Source organism: Oncorhynchus nerka, linkage group LG25 (assembly GCF_034236695.1).
Source record: "Oncorhynchus nerka isolate Pitt River linkage group LG25, Oner_Uvic_2.0, whole genome shotgun sequence".
Classification (NCBI taxonomy): domain Eukaryota; kingdom Metazoa; phylum Chordata; class Actinopteri; order Salmoniformes; family Salmonidae; genus Oncorhynchus; species Oncorhynchus nerka.
Window position 1 is genome coordinate 34,040,506 of NC_088420.1, and position 24,078 is coordinate 34,064,583.

General features: G+C 42.7%; 1 protein-coding gene across 2 annotated transcripts in view; it reads right to left on the bottom strand.

Moving 5' to 3' along the window:
• The window catches only part of LOC115109412 (nuclear receptor ROR-alpha A), a 293,549-nt gene that overhangs the window by 60,820 nt on the left and 208,651 nt on the right, over positions 1 to 24,078 (bottom strand). Inside the window, exon 1 of one of the 2 annotated variants that reach the window (XM_029634269.1) lies at positions 2,051 to 2,187. The exons of the other annotated variant lie outside the window; for it this stretch is intronic. Within the exon in view, the coding sequence (XP_029490129.1) occupies positions 2,051 to 2,081 (31 nt within the window). The 5' untranslated portion in view covers positions 2,082 to 2,187. Of the gene's footprint in view, positions 1 to 2,050; positions 2,188 to 24,078 lie in introns of those variants that run through there. 2 annotated transcript variants of the gene reach the window in all.

The window sequence follows — 24,078 nt, forward strand, 5'->3', positions numbered from 1 at the left end:
CTTATAAAGAAATAAATACATATTGACTCAATGCCGACCTGCCCTTATAAAGTAATAAATACATATTGACTCTGCCCTTACACAACTCCTCTATCTTAGCCATCAAACAGATATCTGTTTGGAAAGGCTTCAAATTCTCGAAAAATCTATTCCAGCTCATTTATGTATTGTGATGAGATAAATTGAACTGAATAATGACACTATTGGTGTATGGATTCATTTTAGACCTGCCCTTATAAAGTAATACAAACACATTGACTCAATGCAGACCTGCCCTTAAAAAGTAATAAATACATATTGACTCAATGCAGACCTGCCCTTATAAAGTAATACATACATATTGACTCAATGCAGACCTGCCCTTATAAAGTAATAAATACATATTGACTCAATGCAGACTTGCCCTTATGAAGTAATAAATACATATTGACTCAATGCCAACCTGCCCTTATACAGTAAAAAATATGTCCTGAATAATAACAGAAGTTGCATCTAAAAATAGAAAAGGGAAAAAAATTGATTGGATTTTGGACAGTCACACCCATAAATAAATACACATTTCCCCATTTTTCCCCATAAAGTCTATAAAAAAGGGCATTGGGTCAGAGTGCTGATTTTTCATAATTGCCTCAGGGTCACATGTCACTCTCCCATAACTTCCCACAATTCTCACACATCGCTGTCAACTATTTAAGCTCACTTTATCACAAGATTCTCACAAATTGTGATCAAGTGCATATTCAAATAATTGTCACACAATTCTCCCTCCCTGTACAGAGGTGGTCAAGATCATATTCTCAGAATTCAATTCTCAGTGTATTGTACATCATCTAAATGTATTCATGTCTATAAATATGAAATAAGAACGTGGTGGAAAATGCACAAATATGTTTCCACACACTGTATGTATTAGACATGCACTGAGTGGTAAGGATATAGCAATGCAGACAGTGAGTCAGAAGGGCAAAGAACAGAGGCATCAGAAGCACTACTAATGTTAGGATCCAATTGCTGTTTTGTTTTCCTTTCCTGCAACTTCCCATCTAATACACAGTGACAGCTGTCTGTGCTTCATGTGACTATTTTCCGTGTGTGTGGGGGGGGGGGGGGTATGCATGTGTGTAAATGCAAGAAAGAGTGTGTGTGTGTGTGTGTGTGTGTGTGTGTGTGTGTGATAGGGGGTGGGGAGGGGGATGACTGGGATTATGCATGCAGGATCATGACACTGAGACTGGGAGGAAAACCCAGCCCTGCTCCCATGGCCATGCATGTATACCCTACTACCCAACAAATAGGTCAGTGGAACACAACTCACAGGCACACACCAGTATCAACTCAAAGAATCCCAGTCGGCCAGTGGGGCCAGCCAGTGCCTTGTCACCTTGTCTGAGACCCACATTCAACACTGTCAGTCTACCACGCAATTCAACCCTCCGAACAGACAGACACATCCTCTGGACTAGAACAACCAGATTAAGAGCCAAGGAGAAGGAACTGCGACAGAAACACCTGAACCCCCTCGTCCTCCCTCCCTCGTCACTCCAGGACTTCCTCTCCTCTCACCTCGTCCACTCCCCTATGTCTACCCCCCAAAAATGTGAAACTGTTTCAAGAGCTTGAGGGCTGTATTTCACATCAAACAGAGATCGGTATGGCACACTGGCTGTTATTTTTTAAACACACACACACCAGCACAGAGAGTAACAATCCTATTCACTTTAGAGAAACATCCAAACATCCCATTACACATGTCTTATCATCCGTTTAGAATTTCAAACTTAATTTCCTTCCAGAATAGGAAATAAAAAATAGCTGCTCCTGGAGGAAAATATATATTTCAACAGCTTAATTCCCTGGTAATAAACACATTCAGAGGCAGTTACTCTCTACCCCTCTCTCTCTCTCTCCCTCCCACTCTCTTACACTCTTTTCTTACAAGCGGCTGAAATTGAGTTGGCAGGCAGTGAATAGAGAGAAGCTTCACTTCCCTATGTGTTACTCTGGCTGCCTATTGCACCGTGGAAACAGCATGCATGCATTCTGCTCTTACCTTTCATAGCTGAAATCACAAAATACATCATTAAGCTCCGAGTCCATAAGAGAGCACTATCACCAGCTCAAAGCCCTCCACTGCTGTCTCAGCAGCAGCTGGCCAGCACAGCTCTGTCTCTCTGCCTCCGAGCATGACCACACGAGAATCCATGTGACTGTGACATCAGCGCTAATGTCTGCCTGCTCCCCGCCCCCTGCCTTTGATTGGCACAGCAGGCAGCCAGTGGGGGCGCTGACAGCTCAGGCAGGGAACCTGGCCCCTTTCCCACTGATTGCAGTACTGAGGCTTGTCTGAGGGCTCGATAGGCACAGCACACTCTTACTATCTTGTCTTGCTTATCTTTTAGTGCCAGGATAAAGTCATAGCAGTAGCTCTGCTAGACATTTTTTCAATTCCCTTTTCCTCTGCTTTCATAATGTTAAGAAAATAGGAAAACAGGAGAAAGAGAGACTGGAATAGAGAGAAAGGGGAAGAGAAATACAAGTAGATGAATAGGTTCAATAAGAGAATGAGGGAAGTAGATAATGTAGAAACAGAGAGAAAAAGGGAGAGAATATAGAGAGAGGCTGTCTAATTCCCTGTGGCTCAGTGATAGCAGAAGCCGTCTCTTCCTCTCCTCTCTGAGTGTGTAGATAGATATTACTACTCAGTCTGCCTCCAGATGTCTGCCTCCAGAGCAGCGGTGGAGCATTCCAGAGCCCAGACAAACGAGTGGAGGTTCAGCCCCTTCCCCTGACCTCTCCACAGGACTCACACACCTCTCTCCTCCTCTCCGCCTCTCCCTAGGCTCACACACACAGGCTCTGGCAGGTGAGGAAGGAGAGATAGTGACGAAAGGGTTTGGCTGATCCCCTCCACCCCACAGTGACTGGCGGATGAGTTTCTGTATCGTTTTCTACCACCCTCCCTCTCGTTCTCTCTCCCTCTCTCTCTCTCTCACTCACTCCTCTCTCCCTCACTCCTCTCTCTCTCTCTCCATCCCTCCCTCCCTCATATGATAATCTGTTCAGACCCCTTACCAGCTGGCACTTTCTGATACAATATTCTGGTTTTAGTGCAATCCGGCTCTGGCCAATAACCGGGTTTCATTTAGAATGTCCATAAATAAGCTGGTGTTCATATCATCCCTTCTCAAGATAAATCAAAAGCTTGGGACTATAAGGTTCTATCTATATTTTTGTTCAATGTTCTCTACCTACTGTATATAGTACTCTAAATACCCCAATTCATGTTGTTAAGTTCAAAAGAATACAATAATAAAATTGCTGACACCATTCAAACAAATGAGAGTTCAGAAATGTAAAGCCAATTATCTCAGAATAATCTTTTTTGCTGATAAAACCTTTTTGTCCCAAGCTCTCGAAATGCAAAATATTTCATTGCATTATTTATTTCATGGCAATATCTTTCAGACATATTTTCATCTTAAATGTTTAGAATTATTCAGTTTTACCAAATTAATTTGCTATTTTTGACATGTCCAGTCAACGTTGATTTTGACATTATTATCAAACATTGATTTGGCAAACATAATGTTCCATATTTACTTGCCTGACTACGCAGACCGCTTGATCTGGCCAAACGCTACACCACACCCACTGACGTTAGTTTCTTCTCCACAATGAGTCTGGATCTCCCCAATCCCTTCACCGAATGCAAACATATTCGGGGCCGTCCGATTGGTCAAGAAACCGATGGAATGGGCCTGAGCCAGAACACACGTGGGTAAAGCAGAGGTTTGAAAATTCTTCATTGGCTTTGATACTCTGATTGGTTTGAGACGATCCAATCGCTGATGACTTTGTTTGGTACAATGCCCCTTGTGCACCTCGTCACCACAAACAACTTCAATGATGGCAGTCTCAGACTAAAGTATGTAGCGAACGACAGAGCAGCGGATGTCATCAGGCTACCATATTCCACCATGTGTATACGTCTACCTATGATACATCAAGTATGCAAATTAAACTCCTGCCCAAAACGCCATAAATCTAGCAAATGAACGTGTTTCATTACAACCTCTACATGATCCATTAGAGGCACAATTAACACATTATCTCATGTAATGTCAGAACCGGACTGTCACTGCATAAAACATCATTCAGATGCAGATATCCTCAAACGAAGCGTGTCATGGTTACAAACGAGTGAAAACAGTGTGGTGGTAAACACATTTCAATCCTGTGTCACACTGAAACCTAGTGTTTGTTTCTCATGCTGGGTTTCTAACCACAAGACACTGTGTTGCTCTCTACATGAGTCTGCTGGGGGGCAGGTTAAACTGTCACTTTCAGCACAGACAAGAATGTGGTGTGGTTGCCTTGGCCATGTGCTGCTACTTGCTACAGTATCAGTCAGTCTTAAACCATGGGCCATCTCACTGCTGTTGCTGTGAGTTCCGTGTTTATAAAACCGCATGGCTTTGGCCCCTGGGCGACCGGGCCCCACTGTGACCTCACACACACCCACTTTCTCCTGGCTGCACTCTGCTCTGCACTCTGCTCTGCACTCTCTTCCCAATTGTTCAGATGACTGCAGATAACAACAGTTTAGCTTAAATGAAAGGAACATCTACATTACAGTGTCTGTGTTTGAAAGAGAGAGTGGAATGGATAGAGGGGCGAGCGCATGCAACTGCTTGAGTTTGTTTGTGTGGATTGTGTCTGTGGCGGGTGTATGTTCACTGTATGTGAATATGTATGAGTTTTGTAAAACCTTGGTTGAGGACATTGTGTGAAAGCATCACTGACACAGTAAAGACAGACATGACATACAAGCCATAATGCATCCTGAGAGTGACATATAAACTCAGCAAAAAAAGATATGTCCCTTTTTCAGGACCACGTCTTTCAAAGATAATTCGTAAAAATACAAATAACATCACAGATCTTCAATGTAAAGGGTTTAAACACTGTTTCCCATGCTTGTTCAATGAACCAGAAACAATTATTTAACATGCACCTGTGGAACGGTCATTAAGACACTATCAGCTTACAGATGTTAGGCAATTAAGGACACAGTTATGAAAACTTATGACACTAAAGAGGCCTTTCTACTGACTCTGGGACCTGTTGGATCGGAAGGTGAGGGCGAGGGCCATTCCCCCCAGAAATGTCTGGGAACTTGCAGGTGCCTTTGTGGAAGAGTAGGGTAACATCTCACAGCAAGAATTGGCAAATCTGGTCCATGAGGAGGAGATGCACTGCAGCACTTAATGCAGCTGGTGGCCACACCAGATACTGAGTGTTACTTTTGATTTTGACCCCCCTTGGTTCAGGGACACATTATTCCATTTCTGTTAGTCACATGTCTGTGGAACTTGTTCAGCTTATGTCTCAGTTGTTGAATCTTGTTACGTTCATACAAAAATTGACACGTTAAGTTTGCTGAAAATAAACGCAGTTGACAGTGAGAGGATGTGATTGACATGATGTGATTGACAAACATGATCGTTTGTGATTGTATACTGTAATAATCGGTCTCAATAAAGGTCGCCTCTGGATAAAGTTACTTTATCCTGGGCACAGTGGGAAGTACAGGCATTCTGGACCAGCTGCAATCAGGAAATACCTGGTGTTTCTGAGCACAGCTGCTGCCAGAAAGGCCGATTCCTCTGCTTTACACAATGATGGAACATTCCCCTGACTACAACCCATTCACAATAACAGTATGCCAATACTGAGGTGTTGCTGAACTCATTGACTAAATCACTGACATTGACTAAATCACAAAACAAATGTATTTTTATGAATGTGATGATATAATGTAAGATCAATAATATGATTGTAATCTGTGAACTGTGCAACGTTCCTCTGCTGTCATTGGTTTAAATTGTCTGTTGTGTGTGTGTTATACCACCTCCACACATTATGACATTGGATATCCTCCTGGGTTTTGATCAACAAATATCCCAGGTGATGTAACTCTTTGATCTCTATTCAGTTCCACCTCGAGATGGACTGGTACCCATCATTTCTTGCATAAGTGTTCACTGAACCTATCCAAAATCAGAGAGGTAAGAAATATCAATGGCTCCCTGATGTGTGTGCAGAGCCAGTGTCAGTGTGTCCACAGACAAACAGCTCTAGCTGTAGTTAGGAGCAGTCAAGAGCTGAGCAGAGCTGGGCTGTGCCGGGCTGCAGTGGGCCCATACTCACTGCCTCTCTGCATAAACACCGATCCAGTCAAGTGTCTCGCGCTCCTCGCTGATTAATTCAAGCAAATGTATTTATTGTAAACAAGCCCTGTGGGATGGAATTCAATTGAGAGGAGACGCGGAGCCTCTACTGGTGCCCCAGAGGAGAGGAGAGGACCAGAGCCGATAATGGCCTCATTAGCAGTCTGTCAGTAGACATCCCGCACCCCACGCCTTCCCTCGCTGGCTGGGCTGGGCTGGCTTGGGACGCAGCTGATCCACATTAACTCCTACGGTACCATACCACTGCCACAGCTCTCCAGACCACAGATCATAGAGTGCATGGGGACTCAGCACTCACCCTCCTCTGTATCCCAGGAAAAAGACACATATCAGTGATAGATACAACAACAAATAATCCGTACAGTGACATGGACGATGTGTGTGTGTGTATTGCCAGCCCCCAGCTGAAGTAGAATTAACAACGTCCAACAGACACCCAATGAAAACAATACAGGTCGATTTAATATAAACGCCAAGGTGTGGAGGCCATAATATCAAACCATAACAGCACCAACCCATACGAGACAATCATAAACCAATTTAGAGCCATTCCAGGCAATTTCCTGGGGCTTCCACTTGTGGGGAAGACTTCTATAAATCACACTGACAACAAAGGGAATATCTATTTCAGGGAAAATAAAAGAGGTTTCATTCGGTGGGGTGGGGAGCAGAGCATTTAAAGAGGTTTAAATGTGAGCGTGGAGAGCTTAGAAACATACATGTATGCTGTCATGCCTGCAGAGGAGTGCAGTGCGGTATAGTGAAGCAGGCAGAGAGGCAGCTGTAGTGGAGAGTGGTGGGTGGTAGTGGGGGTTGTGGGCTGCTGACTGACTGACACACAGTGACAGTGTGATCAGTGGCCTCTCCATTAGTGACTGCTCTCCATATGTGGAGCCCCACGCCAGCCCAGCATCAGCCTCAGCCCAGCTCACAAACCCATACATATTTATAGAGCAGTAAGGCCACACAGACGAAAGACAAAAGCCTCAGTAAAAAGACATATATGAGCCGGTCCACCATTACTACAACTACAGGAGGAGGTGCATTAGGTTACGTCTATGCCACAGCTATCAGTGACATAATAACTGTATACACAAAGTCAATAAAAGTCACGACAGTCTATTTACTATAATGTGGTTGAATAAAACATGACTCCAACCTCTGCTACTAGGTCTACAACCAACATAATTTACAGAGTAGAGCTAGAAAACGTTGTTTTGTGTCCAAGCTCATCCAATCTCGGATAGAGCAATCATACATTCTAATATTTACAAGTCAATGACATCAACGCGTTTACAGTACGTGCTAAATAAGGATGAGAAGAGAAGAGTTGTGACATCAGCCACAGAAGAGGGTTCAGTAGACTTGAAAAGATGTGCGTCATGATGGAGATAAACAATGAAAATATCAAAAGACCAAGATATATATTAAAATGGCCAGCACAGTCAAAAATGTGATTTTCCTGTGTTTTACACACTGAGTGTACAAAAAATTAGGAACACCTTTCCATGACACAATGACCAGGTGAATCCAGTTGAAAGCTATGATCCCTTATTGATGTCACTTGTTAAATCCACTTCAATCAATATAGATGAAGCGGAAGAGACATGTTAAATAAAGATTTTTAAGCTTTGAGATAATTGAGACTTGGATTGTGTATGTGTGCCATTCAGATGGTGAATGGGCAAGACAAAATATTAATTTTCCTTTGCACGGGGTATGGTAGTAGGTGCCAGGCACACTGGTTTGAGTGTCAACGTCAGTCACCTGTTCGCACCTTGTACAATGGATTAAAGTAAGCAAAAATAAATACATCTCTGCCTTATATTGTCGAGTGCTCCAACTCCTTTTTACCTCAAATTAGTCCTTTTGGAAGCTTTTCTTGGTAAGCCATTCTCATGATTTTTGTCATTAATATTGAGCACCACTCATTTCCTTTGTTTGCTGAAGTACAAAGGCCCACCTGAACTCCTACCGGTTTGAGTGTGTCAAGAACTCTAATGTTGCTGGGTTTTTCCACGCTCAAGAGTTTCCTGTCTGTATAAAGAATGGTCCACCACCCAAAGGACGTCCAGCCAACTTGACACAACTGTGGGAAGCATTGGAGTCAACATCGGTCAGCATCCCTGTGGAACGCTTTCGACGCCTTGTAGAGTCTATGTCCCAACAAATTGAGGTTGTTCTGAGGGCAAAAAGGGGGTGCAACTCAATATTAGGAAGGTGTCCTCTATGTTTTGTACACTCAGTGTATATTTTTCCACACTATGAGCTTGGAATATTACTGTGAAATGTTCCATTTAACATGTAATGTAAATGTCCTTTTGGTGTAAGAGCTGTTTGAAAAGAATGCCTGAAATGTCAGTCTGTTTTGGTGGGATGGAGTTTTGTCCTGCCTGGTGACATCCCCAGGTGGTAAATTAGTTAAAAGACAAATAAGAAAGAGAGTTCCAGACCTCTCTGTCAATAACAGCTAGTTTTCAGTTTTCACCTCAACGCTCGCAGAAGCTATTTTAGTTTATTTATGACCATTTAAATTTGAAACAATCACAGTTAGGTAGTTGTTACCCAGAAATGATTTTATATTGAGCTAAAAAATGGCTGCCTTGGTCCTTTAACATGCACTTACCCAAGCCACAGATAACGTTGTGCAGGGTAGTTCATGTCTGCTCCAAATTAAATTAGGACCCTTCCAGGTATTAAGGAATACAGAGACATTTGGTAGTAAACAATTTGATAAGTAACACACTTCTCTAATTGAAAACATCAGATGCCCCCCCAGCAGCTAGTTTGTAGTGGTTTGACGTTGTTGATGTTGTCATCGCTCCATTAGGTTTAATAGACTGGAATGACAGGGCGATTCCTTTATCTTTGGGCTTTTCTTATTTTGCAATAAGAGAATTATGACAAAGAGGCAATAAATGTGTTTACAAGAAACAATAGAATTGGCTCCTCATTTGATCAAAATGGGTCAAGACAATACATTTTTACAGTGAAAAGTATTTGATTACGGATTCCAAAGAGGTTGCCGTTAGAATACAAAAAATGGAGTGTACTAGTAAACTAATGTAATTGGTAGAGCTTCAAATGAATGCAAACTCTGCTCAATGCACATTCACATTAGGCTATATTTATAGAGATCATGAAAAACGGACAGAAATCTTTCATAGAACTAAACAGGCATGTTTGATAGCACTGACAATTGTTTTGGAAATACATCTCCAATAAATCAATGGACATAACATTTGAACTATGTGTACTGCCTGTCTTTAGCACAGAGCTGTCTGTGGGGATAGAGGGGAAGCCATATGAGGCTTGAGAGATTATAGGAGGCATCCCAGCCTGTGCAAGAGGCTTAGTATGGCTAGGCGGGGAGGTGGAACCCTGTGAATTCTAATGAACTGGCAAGACTCCCCAAAACCAGCCTCTCCATCTCCAACAGGACAGAGAGGGGTAGGTGATTAGGGGCGCTGCATCCCTCTGCACCCCCTCCACGGCAAACCAAATAGAGCAGGTCATTTTCCCTGTGATAATTATGCCCAGAACCAGGCATGAGGGATTGGTAATGGACCTGCTTATTCTTCATGTGCTGCAGAGGAGCCGACTGAGAAAAAAGCATGATTATGTGGGTGACTCTAGTAAGAGTAGCAGTGGCTGTTGAAAAACTTAGCCTTTGAGGGGGAGGTTAACGAATGAACTTCATTATTGAGGAGCATACCAGGGAGACCCCCTGGAGCGTGTGATATATTACCTAGCGTCAAACCTACACACTCCCACATCACCACTATAGAGCAACATCAACTCTGGGGGAGGTAGGCATGTAAACTAAAATAGTTAACCTTCTCGCTTGAGGGGAGAAAAAAACAAAGCGCAACAAACAAGGATGTACACAGGTTTTATATATATTTCTGTTTGGGAAAGAAATTCAATGAGCTCCTTTGTGAAACTAAATGTATATCATTGCTTTTAAATTAGAAAGTGCACTATTGATTTTCTGTCTTAATTCTCAGAGCCCTTCTCTCTGGATACACAACAGTAAATATCCTCTGCACAGAAAACCTAAAAAGAAAAATGTTTTAGGCTTAAACTAACAGTGTTTAATGTTCTGTCTGTAACTGAGAAGAGGCAGTCCAGATCACACTGTATATATTACACTCATTTGTTAAAAATAACTCTGCTCAAGCATGAAAGTTACTTTTTCAATGTTTACAGCACTCTATAAATCCAGTGACCCACTAGAAGGACTAGATTTTTCTTTAAGATGGAGGGAGATCTTCAGGCTATGGAGGCAAACAGCACTTAGCCTTCCCCCTTCCGTTGTGCCTTGCTGGAGTTTCTCCATGGCGGATGGAGGGAGCTAGCACTTTTAGCCAGCAAGCTATGAACACTTTTACTCTTGACTTATGAGGATGCCATGGGTGTGGCGGAGTGATTCATCACACGGTGTGCTCCTCCTGCACCCTCACACATTAGTAATGTGGTCCACAGAGGAGGAGGCCTGTCACTACTCTGTACCTGGACCCCACGAACAAGGTAGGTCAACAGGAGGCATCAGCGCCTGGCCCACTTTTAGTCTTTCACAGCACCTTTAAGTTTCCTCGGGCTCCACGAGCCCAGAGCAGGGAGAGACAGACATGCTGAGATGGGACTGGGCTGGGCCGGGTGGTCACAGTGAAAAGCTGTACTGTATGAAAATCTCATGCTGTACATACCAGCAGCATACCAGCCTGCATCCCACTGCTAGCTTGCCTCTGAAGCTAAGCAGGGTTGGTCCTGGTCGGTCCCTGGATGGGAGACCAGATGGTGTTGGATGGCCAGAAGGAGGCACCTTTTCCTCTGGACAAAAGAAATATTATAATAATAATATCCCAATGCCCCAGGGCAGTGATTGGGGACATTGCCTTGTGCATGGTGCTGTCTTTCGGATGGGAAGTTAAACAGGTGTCCTGACTCTCTGTGGTCACTAAAGATCCCATGTCACTTATTGTAAGAGTAGGGGTGTTAACCCTGGTGTCCTGCTTAAATTCTCAATCTGGCCATCATACCATCACGGTCACCTAATCATCCCCAGTTTACATTTGGCTCATTAATTCCCCTGTAACTATTCCCCAGGTCGTTGCTGCAAATGGGAATGTGTTCTCTGTCAACTTACCTGGTAAAATAAGGGTTGAATGTAAATAAAAAATACATACAGGACAAACCACTGATAGGAGCAATATCTCATATAGGAGATGTTTTATTAATATCCTTCACTCACGCCGCCAAGCTTACCCTAGTAAAACTGACTATCCTACCGATCCTCGATTTCGGCGATGTCATCTACAAAATGGCTTCCAACACTCTACTCAGCAAACTGGATGCAGTCTATCATAGTGCCATCCGTTTTGTCACCAAAGCACCTTATACCACCCACCACTGCGACTTGTATGCTCTAGTCGGCTGGCCCTCGCTACATATTCGTCGCCAGACCCACTGGCTCCAGGTCATCTACAAGTCCATGCTAGGTAAAGCTCCGCCTTATCTCAGTTCACTGGTCACGATGGCAACACCCATCCGTAGCACACGCTCCAGCAGGTGTATCTCACTGATCATCCCTAAAGCCAACACCTCATTTGGCCGCCTTCGTTCCAGTACTCTGCTGCCTGTGACTGGAACGAACTGTAAAAATCGCTGAAGTTGGAGACTTTTATCTCCTCACCAACTTCAAACATCAGCTATCCGAGCAGCTAACCGATCGCTGCAGCTGTACATAGTCTATTGGTAAATAGCCCACCCATTTTCACCTACCTCATTCCCATACTGTTTTTATACTGTTTTTATTTTATTTATTTATTTACTTTTCTGCTCTTTTGCACACCAATATCTCTACCTGTACATGACCATCTGATCATTTATCACCCCAGTGTTAATCTGCAAAATTGTATTATTCGCCTACCTCCTCATGCCTTTTGCACACATTGTATATAGACTGCCCATTTTTTTTCTACTGTGTTATTGACTTGTTAATTGTTTACTCCATGTGTAACTCTGTGTTGTCTGTTCACACTGCTATGCTTTATCTTGGCCAGGTCGCAGTTGCAAATGAGAACTTGTTCTCAACTAGCCTACCTGGTTAAATAAAGGTGAAATAAAAAAAATAAAAAATAAAAATACTGTACATCCACAAAATCCCAAATAAGTTCTTAATATGTATCATAGAATGAGTGAAACTTGGTCAATGTCCAACGTAGCATAAAGGAATGAGTCTGCCTCAAAGAAGACACGAGTGAGATTATCTAAGAGAAGATTCCAGATTTTCACCTCTAAACCAACACAAGCCTGAGGGAGTTTCATCAGAAGGCTGGGTAGTCTTCTGTAATACCAGCGTAACAAAATGTTATGAGCACCAAGCACATGATCATCTGTTCTTTCATATAATATAGAGCCACTTTAAGTCAGTATAAGCCTTTGACCTGAACACTGCAGGTAATGCAAGTTTAAACACCTACCTCCGTATTCATGTTTGTCATTTTACTAGTGAAGATTAGGTGAAAAAGGCTATTTGAAACCACAACACAGGATTAAGGGATAATGCTGCTCTGTGTCTTCTGAGTCGACCTTGATTCTGTAATCCAGCACAATACTGGGTAACAGCGTATTCCCCTCTCTATTATAGTACAACTGTTCACTTAGACATAATGGCAAACACTTAATGATACAATTCTAACTGAGGGAGAAATCTACATCGACCAGATCTTTGCTGTATACACTTCACACTTGGAATCCAAGGAAAATAACTGCAAAAAGTGACAATATTTTACCGCAATTGATTTGTTTTATATTTCTGTTTGCTTTTCTTTGAATGTAATTCAATATTTTATCCTGTTACATAAATTGCAAAAACAAAGGAGAAGAAAACAAAGGGAAAGTTGGATCCTCAAACAAAGAAGGAAACATTGTCTTTAGTCTCAGAGAGAAAAATCACCAGTAAGTTGATTTGAATTACTCAGGCTCGCACTTTAATGACCGGGGGTGAGAAATGAAGTTGATCTTTAAAGTGAGCCAACCTGCAGTCAGCCACGGCATCATTAAGGAGACTACCACTTAATCAGAGAGAGGACACCAATTTAGCAGGAAGCTAACTATGCAGGAGGAGTCATCGACCCATTATCAAGCATCATAACATGACATATGCCCAGGTAGGTTATACAGCAAGCATTTCTCAGCTAGCCATTTTTACTGACTCCCTCTCTCTCACACAGTTTTCATTTTTTTCACCTCTCTGCCGCAGACACAGTAGAATGAGAACCTTCCTTTGATGTCTGGGATCCTATAATGCTAAGGCGTTGAAATCTGCATGCTTGTTATCTATGGAATCTTAATGATCACAGCTAACATCACAATGGGTTAACCACAGTCTTCTGTCCAGAAACATTAATAACAGAACAGCACCAGGGGCCGGATTCACAAAACATTACTTACGAAAAAACGTAAGAAGTTTCTTAAGGAAAAAAATAGGAAGTTCGTGACATAGTTCGTAATTTAATTCCTCAAAATGTTCTTAGAAATTCGTAGTTTTCTTATGAACTTCGTAAATATCTTCTTATGTGGCACTGACATTAGTGATGTGTTTGAAACCAATAAATAAGCCTATGTGACAGGGATGATTGGGTTTGGTTATTTTGTTATAATTCACACATTATAGCCATCAGACTAGCTATATCAAAATCAAAAATGGATGTCGTCCATCATAGAGATGGTGGTAGAGGGACTGCGCGACCGGTAAGTTAGTTAGCTACGTTAGCTAGTAAAGACATTATAGCCAAAATAGCTAACAATGTTAACGTTAGCTAACTTAGCCAAGTTCTTCTTTGCAAATTGACGAGATAGCGCTAGCTATTTAACACTTCTAGAATATTGTAATATATTGTTAATCACTAGCTAGCTTGATAATACGTGTTTAATTTGTATTCTTGCTGTATTTAAATACCTGGTAGCCAACTGTGTCTGTGCCGCAAGAAAACGTTAATAGTTCCAAAAGTATCCATTTGTCGCAAGACAAGGGTTTAACTGTCCTAAAACTAAGTACATTTCCAAGGAAAAATCCTAAAGCATTATTTTGAAGAATCCCATTTCTTCTAAACTTTTTTCATAGGAAAAACCTTTAAGAACACATTTCCAATAACTTTATTGAGGAATAGCAACTTTGCTTAACTTTCTTCAATAGTTCAAGAAAAAATGGCAGTTACGAAGAAATGTTGTGGATCCGGCCCCAGATCTCTAATGAAAGTAATCCAATACAATGTTCACATGAGATCAACTACAATGAATAGATCATCAACAGCTTCACTGTAATTTGTTCTTGTCAATAGTAGTGATGCCTTTATGTATCTCTGTGTCTTCACTGAATAAAAGTGTGCTCTATATTTCAGCTTGCTATTGCATATGCTCTAGTCCAGGGGTGTCAAACACATTTTTGTCAGAGTGGTAAATTCGGTCTTCAATGAGGTCCGGAGGGCCGCACTGAAAATTGGTTATATTTCCTAGCCGTCAAAATGTGTAAAAAATGGTCCTCTATCCGTTTTTGGAATTTGTGTATGCTGTCTGACTGTCTAGCCTTCATGTAGGTGATTATTTGCGAGCTGGACACAGTCAAGAAATGGTATACATGTATGTTCATTATCATTTCTACAGTTATGATTTGGTTTATGTCATTTCCACACCCCCAAAAAACTCAGACCCCTTCGCAGTATGTGGGCAGTGTGTTTAACACCCCTGTCTATTTGATTAAAAAAATTCTACCAAGCAGCAGTTCTATCCCTAAAATAAATACAATTAACATTGCCTCCTCAAATTCACATTACTTCTATGCAGTTAGATTTTTTTGTCTTATTCTGCTAAAGAAACAATCACAATTAATCACAACTATGACAATGAACAGCTTAGTCTGCATAGTTTATTCAACAATATTACATCTGAATAATTCAGGAATTAAATAATATATGTTAATTATGGGCCACATTATTCAAACATGATATCATTTCATCTGCATTTTCATAGTTATTATAATTGCAAATCTCATAATAAAATACTTTTGATCATAGAAATAAGATCTCCACCGTGGATGTTGTCAACTGAGCACTACAATTACTATAATTCTTTCCGGGTGTTCCACAAATTTCATAGAGAATGGAGGCAAGAAAAATTAAAAAATGTTAGCCTGGGTGTGGTCTGTGTGTAGGAGAGTAGGATGAGAGAGCCTGCCTGGGTGTGGCCTACCTCTTCTCTTCTCCAGAGGAAGTTAATGATGGTACAAGGACATTTAATTATGGCACCCATCTTAAAGCTTCCCCGTCAGCATCACTCAGGATCATATCCGGAGGAGCTCTATGACTTCCTATTCTGTCACCCTCCATGAATCAAAGCTTTTATTACATGCTGACACTCTTGTCCTGCATTGGCTGGATGATGTACACGCACCCTGGGAAAGTGATGAGGCACAGGAAACCTGACGAGTGACAGATAACCTGCGCTGCAAGGCCGGCCCTACTCACTCTGTGGCATGGTGCGTGTGTGACGGTCTGCTTTACCCTGCCTTGCCAGTCATGCCAACCTGCCTACCCTACCTAACTATGCCACCTCAGCAACCCCTCAGCCCCTCACCTGGGGTGGCAGGCAGCCTGCAGAAGAGAAATCGCTCACAGCAGATGGGGCCAGTAGTTTTAGCCGGCCCGTCCGAGCATTGTGTCCTTGTCACATGTCACTTACTCTTGTTTTCTGGTCTGACAACACTTCAAGAAAGGGCCTTTCAGGTTGGGGTGAGACATAAAGAGACAGGGTGAGGCCTCTCTTCTCTTCTCTTCTCTTCGCTCTAGCTCAGGCACTCACAAAGACACAGCACTAGAGAAGAACCAGATTAAGGGCCCACAAAGACAGCCTCCCAGCCCTACAAAGACAGCCCTCTAGCACCACAAAACGCTGCGGCAACCCCCCCCCCCCTCCCAGGTCCCCACGTCACTCTTCCTTTCACACACACTGTAGCCCCAGGAGGTGATAAAGAACCCACTCCATTCTGACAAACGTATGCAAAGAAAGTGCATTTTACAAAGGACATTTGTAATTTTATAAAATAGCAGACATAATGCTTTTACTGAAAACTCATATTGTGTGGGAGAGAAAAAAACGTACAGTGGAGAGGAAAAATTGAGAAAAATCATGCTGGCCTGGTTTACGACAAATAGATAGCTCTATTGATTTCCTTTTACCAGCGGCTGTCCATCCCTCACTGTGGTGATTATACTGACCTATTTCACAAAAAATGGCTGTCTATTATGGATTAAACCAAAGTGTCCAAAAAAAATTCTTATTCTTTTCACGGAGCAAACAAATAGACTAAGATGAATGATGATCTATTATAAAGAAAAATAAAAGATGGTGAGTGTTCAGTGTTGTTCAGGGAGAAACAAAATGCAAGCTTGAGCTCCATATTGAGAGTGTTCAGCAGCAGAACAGGCTTCTCTTGGTTGGGGCATTCGACGCCCAGGAAGTACAGCCAATTTAAATCAATCATAACAAAATATGTAATTCTCAAATGTATTTTATAACATAATAAGGATGCAGTTAATGTGTGTGTATTATCTGAATTAACAAAAAAATATTACAGTTGTAAACATATCTGCATTTATAGTACACTATAAATACAATGAATTAATGTAATAGTTTTCTGTTTGTATTTTCCTCTGAGTAGTGCTACTGTATATGTGATGCAGCAGTGTATGAGTGTTGTGTCTGTCACTAGTGACTAGTAGTATCTCACTGTGTAGCACTGAGACTCTGCCCCAGCTAAATAATGTACGTAGGTACTGGATGCACTTCCCACATGAGTGCAACTAACAAATCCCTGGAGAGCTGAATCAAGGCAACGATGTGATGAAACACCTTCAAACAAACACTGAGCAGGGAATATTGAGCTACACTCTGCCCCAGGCTATTCCACAGCAGTATGCCTGTTGCCAAGCAAAATTAGATAGCAACTGGGACATATTATTCTTCCAAATTGGCACTGTACAGCAGGATTAAGGACAATCAATCTCATGTTCGATAATCACAAATATTTAAGCTCAGAGTAGCAATAAATAACCCCTCTCAAAAAAGGAATAATGGGATCTGATGTGTCATAATAACAAGTTAAGTAGATGTTTCACATGGGGAGGTAGCCTAGCAGTTAAGAGTGTTGTGCCAGCAACCGAAAGGTCATTGGTTTGAATCCCAGAGCCAACTATGTGAAACATCGACAGAGTTGCAAGGCACTTAACCCTAAATAATATGAATTAAAAAAATGTCTGTAGTGCGTACTGGGCTGTATGCACTACCTAATACATCACTCCAAGATGGCGTAGCAGTGAAGACGTGTTTGTTTTGTCCTCTCGCGAACTCAGGCTCTGTGTGTAGTTAATCCAACCTTTTCGGCCTAGTCTTCGCCCTTTTTACCTGCTGTTGTTGTGTTAGCTGATTAGCTGTTGTTGTCTCAACTGTTGTTTTAGCTAGCTCTCCCAATCAACACCTGCGATTACTTTATGCCTCGCTGTATGTCTCTCTTAAATGTCAATATACCTTGTATACTGTTGTTCAGGTTAGTTATCATTGTTTGAGTTTACAATGGACCCCCTAGTTCCACTCTTCATACCTCTGATACCTCCTTTGCCCCACCTCCCACACATGCGGTGACCTCACCCATTACAACCAGCATGTCCAGAGACACAACCTCTCTTATCATCACCCAGTGCCTGGGCTTACCTCCGCTGTACCCGCACCCCACCATACTCCTGTCTGTGCATTATGCCCTGAATATATTCTACCATGCCCAGAAATCTGCTCCTTTTATTCTTTGTCCCCAACGCTCTAGGCGACCAGTTTTGATAGCCTTTAGCCGCACCCTCATCCTACTCCTCCTCTGTTGCGCGGGTGATGTGGAGGTAAACCCAGGCCCTGCATGTCTCCAAAAAAGCCTTGGTTTCATGCATGTCAACATTGGAAGCCTCCTCCCTAAGTTTGTTTTACACACTGCTTTAGCACACTCTGCAAACCCTAATATCCTTGCTGTGTCTGAATCCTGGCTTAGGAAGGCTACCAAAAATTCTGAGATTTCCATACCCAACTATAACATTTTCCATCAAGATAGAACTGCCAAAGGGGAGTTGCAGTCTACTGCAGAGATAGCTTGCAAAGTAATGTCATACTTTCCAGGTCCATACCCAAACAGTTTCTAATCGACCTGGCCCGGGTATCCTGGAAGGATATTGACCTCATCCCGTCAGTTGAGGATGCCTGGTCATTCTTTAAAAGTAACTTCCTCACCATCTTAGATAAGCATGCTCCGTTCAAAAAATGCAGAACTAAGAACAGATAAAGCCCCTGGTTCACTCCAGACCTGACTGCCCTCGACCAGCACAAAAACATTCTGTGGCAGACTGCAATAGCATCGAATAGTACCTGCAATATGCAACTGTTCAGGGAACAGGAACCAATACACATAGTCAGTCAGGAAAGCAAAGGCCAGCTTTTTCAAGCTGAAATTTGCATCCTGTAGCTCAAACTCCAAAAAGTTCTGGGACACTGTAAAGTGTCCCAGGGCGGCAGGGTAGACTAGTGGTTAGAGCATTGGACTAGTAACCGGAAAGGTTGCAAGTTCAAACCCCTGTCTGCCGTTCTGCCCCTGAACAGGCAGTTAACCCACTGTTCCTAGGCCGTCATTGAAAATAAGAATTTGTTCTTAACTGACTTGCCTTGTTAAATAAAGATAAAATAAAATAAAAGTCCATGGAGAACAAGAGCACCTCCTCCCAGCTGCCCACTGCACTGAGGCTAGGTAACACGGTCACCACCGATAAATCCATGATAATCGAAAACTTCAACAAGCATTTCACAACGGCTGGCCATGCCTTCCTCCTGGCTACTCCAACCTCGGGCCAACAGCTCCACCCCCACCCCCCGCAGCTACTTGCCCAATCCTCCCCAGCTTCTCCTTTACCCAGATAGCAGGTGTTCTAAAAGAGCTGCAAAACCTGGACCCGTACAAATCAGCTGGCTTGACAATCTGGACCCTCTATTTCTGAAACTATCCACCGCCATTGTCACAACCCCTATTACCAGCCTGTTCAACCTCTCTTTCATATCGTCTGAGATCCCCAAGGACTGGAAAGCTGCCGCGGTCATTCCCACACCCTGGACCCAAACTGTTACAGACCAATGTCCACCCTGCCCTGCCTATCTAAGTTCTTTGAAAGCCAAGTCAACAAACAGCTCACTGACCATCTCGAATCCCACCGTACCTTCTCCGCTGTGCAATCTGGTCACGGGTGCACCTCAGCCACGCTCAAGGTACTAAACGATATCATAACCACCAAAAGACAGTACTGTGTAGCCGTCTTCATCGACCTGGCCAAGGCTTTCAACTCTGTCAATCACCATATTCTTATCGGCAGACCCAGTAGCCTCGGTTTTTCTAATGACTGCCTTGCCTGGTTCACCAACTACTTTGCAGACAGAGTTCAGTGTGTCAAATCGGAGGGCATGTTGTCCGGTCCTCTGGCAGTCTCTATGGGGGTGCCACAGGGTTCAATTCTTGGGCCGACTCTTTTCTCTGTATATATCAATGATGTTGCTCTTGCTGCGGGCGATTCCCTGATCCACCTCTACACAGACGACACCATTCTGTATACTTCTGGCCCTTCCTTGGACACTGTGCTATCTAACCTCCAAACGAGCCTCAAATCCATACAACACTCCTTCCGTGGCCTCCAACTGCTCTTAAACTCTAGTAAAACCAAATGCATGCTTTTCAACCGTTCGCTGAATGCACCCGCACGCCCGACTAGCATCACCACCCTGGATGGTTCCAACCTAGAATATGTGGACATCTATAAGTACCTAGGTGTCTGGCTAGACTGTAAACTCTCCTTCCAGACACATATCAAACATCTCCAAACAAAATCAAATCTAGAATCTTCTTTCTATTTCGCAACAAAGCCTCCTTCACTCACGCCGCCAAACTTACCCTAGTAAAACTGACTATCCTACCGATCCTCGACTTTGGCGATGTCATCTACAAAATGGCTTCCAATACTCTACTCAGCAAACTGGATGCAGTTTATCACAGTGCCATCCGCTTTGTTACTAAAGCACCTTATACCCCCCACCACTGCGACCTGTATGCTCTAGTCGGCTGGCCCTCGCTACATATTCGTCGCCAGACCCACTGGCTCCAGGTCATCTACAAGTCCATTCTAGGTAAAGCTCCGGCTTATCTCAGTTCACTGGTCACGATGGCAACACCCACCCGTAGCACGCGCTCCAGCAGGTGTATCTCACTGATCATCCCTAAAGCCAACACCTCATTTGGACGCCTTTCCTTCCTTCCACACCAGTATCTCTACCTGCACATGACCATCTGATCATTTATCACTCCAGTGTTAATCTGCTAAAATTGTAATTATTCGCCTACCTCCTCATGCCTTTTGCACACAATGTATATAGACTCCTTTTTTCTTTTTTTTCTACTGTGTTATTGACTTGTTTATTGTTTACTCCATGTGTAACTCTGTGTTGCTGTCTGTTCACACTGCTATGCTTTATCTCGACCAGGTCGCAGTTGTAAATGAGAACTTGTTCTCAACTAGCCTACCTGGTTAAATAAAGGTGATTTTTTTTTTTACATATAGGTAGGAGTAAAGGGTCTATGCAGAGATAATAAACAGAGAGTATCAGCAGTGTAATAATGGGGTGGGGGACAATGCAAATAGTTCAGGTAGCCATTTGATTAGCTGTTCAGGAGTCTTATGGCTTGGGGGTAGAAGCTGTTAAAAGCCTTTTGCACCTAGACTTGTTGCTCCAGTACCTCTTGCTGTGTGGTAGCAGAGAGAACAGTCTATGACTACGGTGCCTTCCTCTGACACCGCCTGCTATAGAGGTCTTGGATGGCAGGAAGCTTGGCTCCAGTTTTATTTATTTATTTTTTTAAATTTCACCTTTATTTAACCAGGTAGGCTAGTTGAGAACAAGTTCTCATTTACAACTGCGACCTGGCCAAGATAAAGCAAAGCAGTGCGTCACAAACAACAACACAGAGTTACAAATGGAAAAAACAAAAATACAGTCAGTATACAGTTTCTATACAATAGAAAAAGTCCATATACAGTGTGTGCAAATGAGGTAGGATAAGGGAGGTAAGGCAATAAATAGGTCATAGTGGCGAAATAATTACAACATGGCAATTAAACACTGGAGTGATAGATGTGCAGAAGACTAATGTGCAAGTAGAGATACTGGGGTGCAAAGGAGCAAAATAAATAAAACAGTATAGGGATGAGGTAGTTGGATGGGCTATTTACAGATGGGCTATGTACAGGTACAGTGATCTGTGAGCTGCTCTGACAGCTGGTGCTTAAAGATAGTGAGGGACATATGAGTCTCCAGCTTCAGCGATTTTTTTTGCAGTTCGTTCCAGTCATTGGCAGCAGATAACTGGAAGGAAAGGTGGCCAAAAGAGGAATTGGCTTTGGGGGTTGACCAGTGAAATATACCTGCTGGGGCACATGCTACGGGTGGGTGCTGCTATGGTGACCAGTGAGCTGAGATAAGGCGGGGCTTTACCTAGCAAAGACTTATAGATGACCTGGAGCCAGTGGGTTTGGCGACGAGTATGAAGCGAGGGCCAGCCAATGAGTGCGTACAGGTCGCATTGGTGGGTAGTTTTGGGGGCTTTGGTGACAAAACAGATGGCACTGTGATAGACTGCATCCAATTTGCTGAGTAGAGTGTTGGAGGCTATTTTGTAAATCGCTGAAGTCGAGGATCGGTAGGATAGTCAGTTTTACGAGGGTATGTTTGGCAGCATGAGTGGCTGCTTTGTTGCAAAATAGGAAGCTGACTCTAGATTTAATTTTGGATTGGAGATGCTTAATGTGAGTCTGGAAGAAGAGTTTACAGTCTAACCAGACACCTAGGTATTTGTAGTTGTCCACATATTCTAAGTCAGAACCGTCCAGAGTAGTGATGCTGGACAGGCCGGGCAGGTATGGGGCATCATTGATGGGGCGGCAGCATAGCCTAGTGGTTAGAGCATTGGACTAGTAACCGAAAGGTTGCAAGATCGAATCCCCGAGCTGACAAGGTACAAATCTGTCGCTCTGCCCCTGAACAAAGCAGTTAAACCACTGTTCCTAGGCCGTTGAAAATAATACTTTCTTCTTAACTGACTTGCCTAGTAAAATAAAAATAAAAATCAGCCTGAGAATTTAACCCTGTGGCACCCCCATAGAGACTGCCAGAGGTCCAGACAACAGGCCCTCCAATTTGACACACTGAACTCTATCTGAGTACACTAAGAATATTACCTCAATTACCTCTACTAACCTGTGCCCCCGCACAATGACCTGTATATAGCCTCGCTACTGTTATTGTATTGTTGCTCTTTAAATATTTGTTATTTTTCATTTTTTTTTACTTCAGATTATTTTAGTAAATACTTTCTTACCACTTATTTTTCATAAAACTGCATTGGATAAGGGCTTGTAAAGTAAGCATTTCACTCTAAGGTCTACCTTTTAAAATTAGACGCATGTGACAAATACAATTTGATTGATTGATTGATAATTGATCCTATAAGTCGCTCTGGATAAGAGTGTCTCTAAAATGGGGAGGTATCCATCACCTGGTCGTGTCAAACACACCAGGAGTTGTGGTAAATATACAGTTGAAGTCGGAAGTTTACATACACTTAGGTTGGAACGTACTTTGGTGCGAAAAGTGCAAATCAATCCCAGAACAATAGCAAAGGACCTTGTGAAGATGCTGGAGGAAACAGGTGCAAAAGTGTCTATATCCACAGTAAAACGAGTCCTATATCAACATAACCTGAAAGGCCACTCAGCAAGGAAGAAGCCACTGCTCCAAAACCGCCATAAAAAAGCCAGACGAGGGTTTGCAACTGCACATGGGGACAAAGATCGTACATTTTGGAGACATGTCCTCTCGTCTGATGAAACAAAAATAGAACTGTTTGGCCATAATGACCATCGTTATGTTTGGAGGATATAGGGGGAGGCTTGCAAAGCCGAAAACACCATCCCAACCGTGAAGCACAGGGTGGCAGCATCATGTTGTGTGGGTGCTTTGCTGCAGCAGGGACTGGTGCACTTCACAAAATAAATGGCATAATGAGGAAGGAAAATTATGTGGATATATTGAAGCAACATCTCAAGACATCAGTCAGGAAGTTAAAGCTTGGTCGGAAATGGGTCTTCAAAATGGATAATGACCCTAAGCATACTTCCAAAGTCGTGTCAAAATGGCTTAAGGTCAACAAAGTCAAGGTATTGGAGTGGCCATCACAAAGCCCTGACCTCAATCCAATAGAAAATTTGTGGGCGGAACAGAAAAAGCGTGTGCGAGCAAGGAGGCCTACAAACCTGACTCAGTTACACCAGCTCTGCCAGGAGGAATGGGCCACAATTCACCCAACTTATTGTGGGAAGCTTGTAGAAGGCTACCCAAAACGTTTTACCCAAGTTAAACAATTTAAAGGCTATGCTACCAAATACTAATTGAGTGTGTGTAAACTTCTGACCCACTGGGAATGTGATGAAATAAATAAAAACTGAAATAAATCATTCTCTCTACAATTATTCTGACATTTCACATTCTTAAAATAAAGTGGTGATCTTAACTGACCTATAACAGGGAATTTTTACTAGGATTAAATGTCAGGAATTGCGAAAAACTGAGTTTAAATGTGTATGTAAACTGAGGTGTATGTAAACTTCCGACTTCAGCTGTAGGTGCTAGTAGTAGT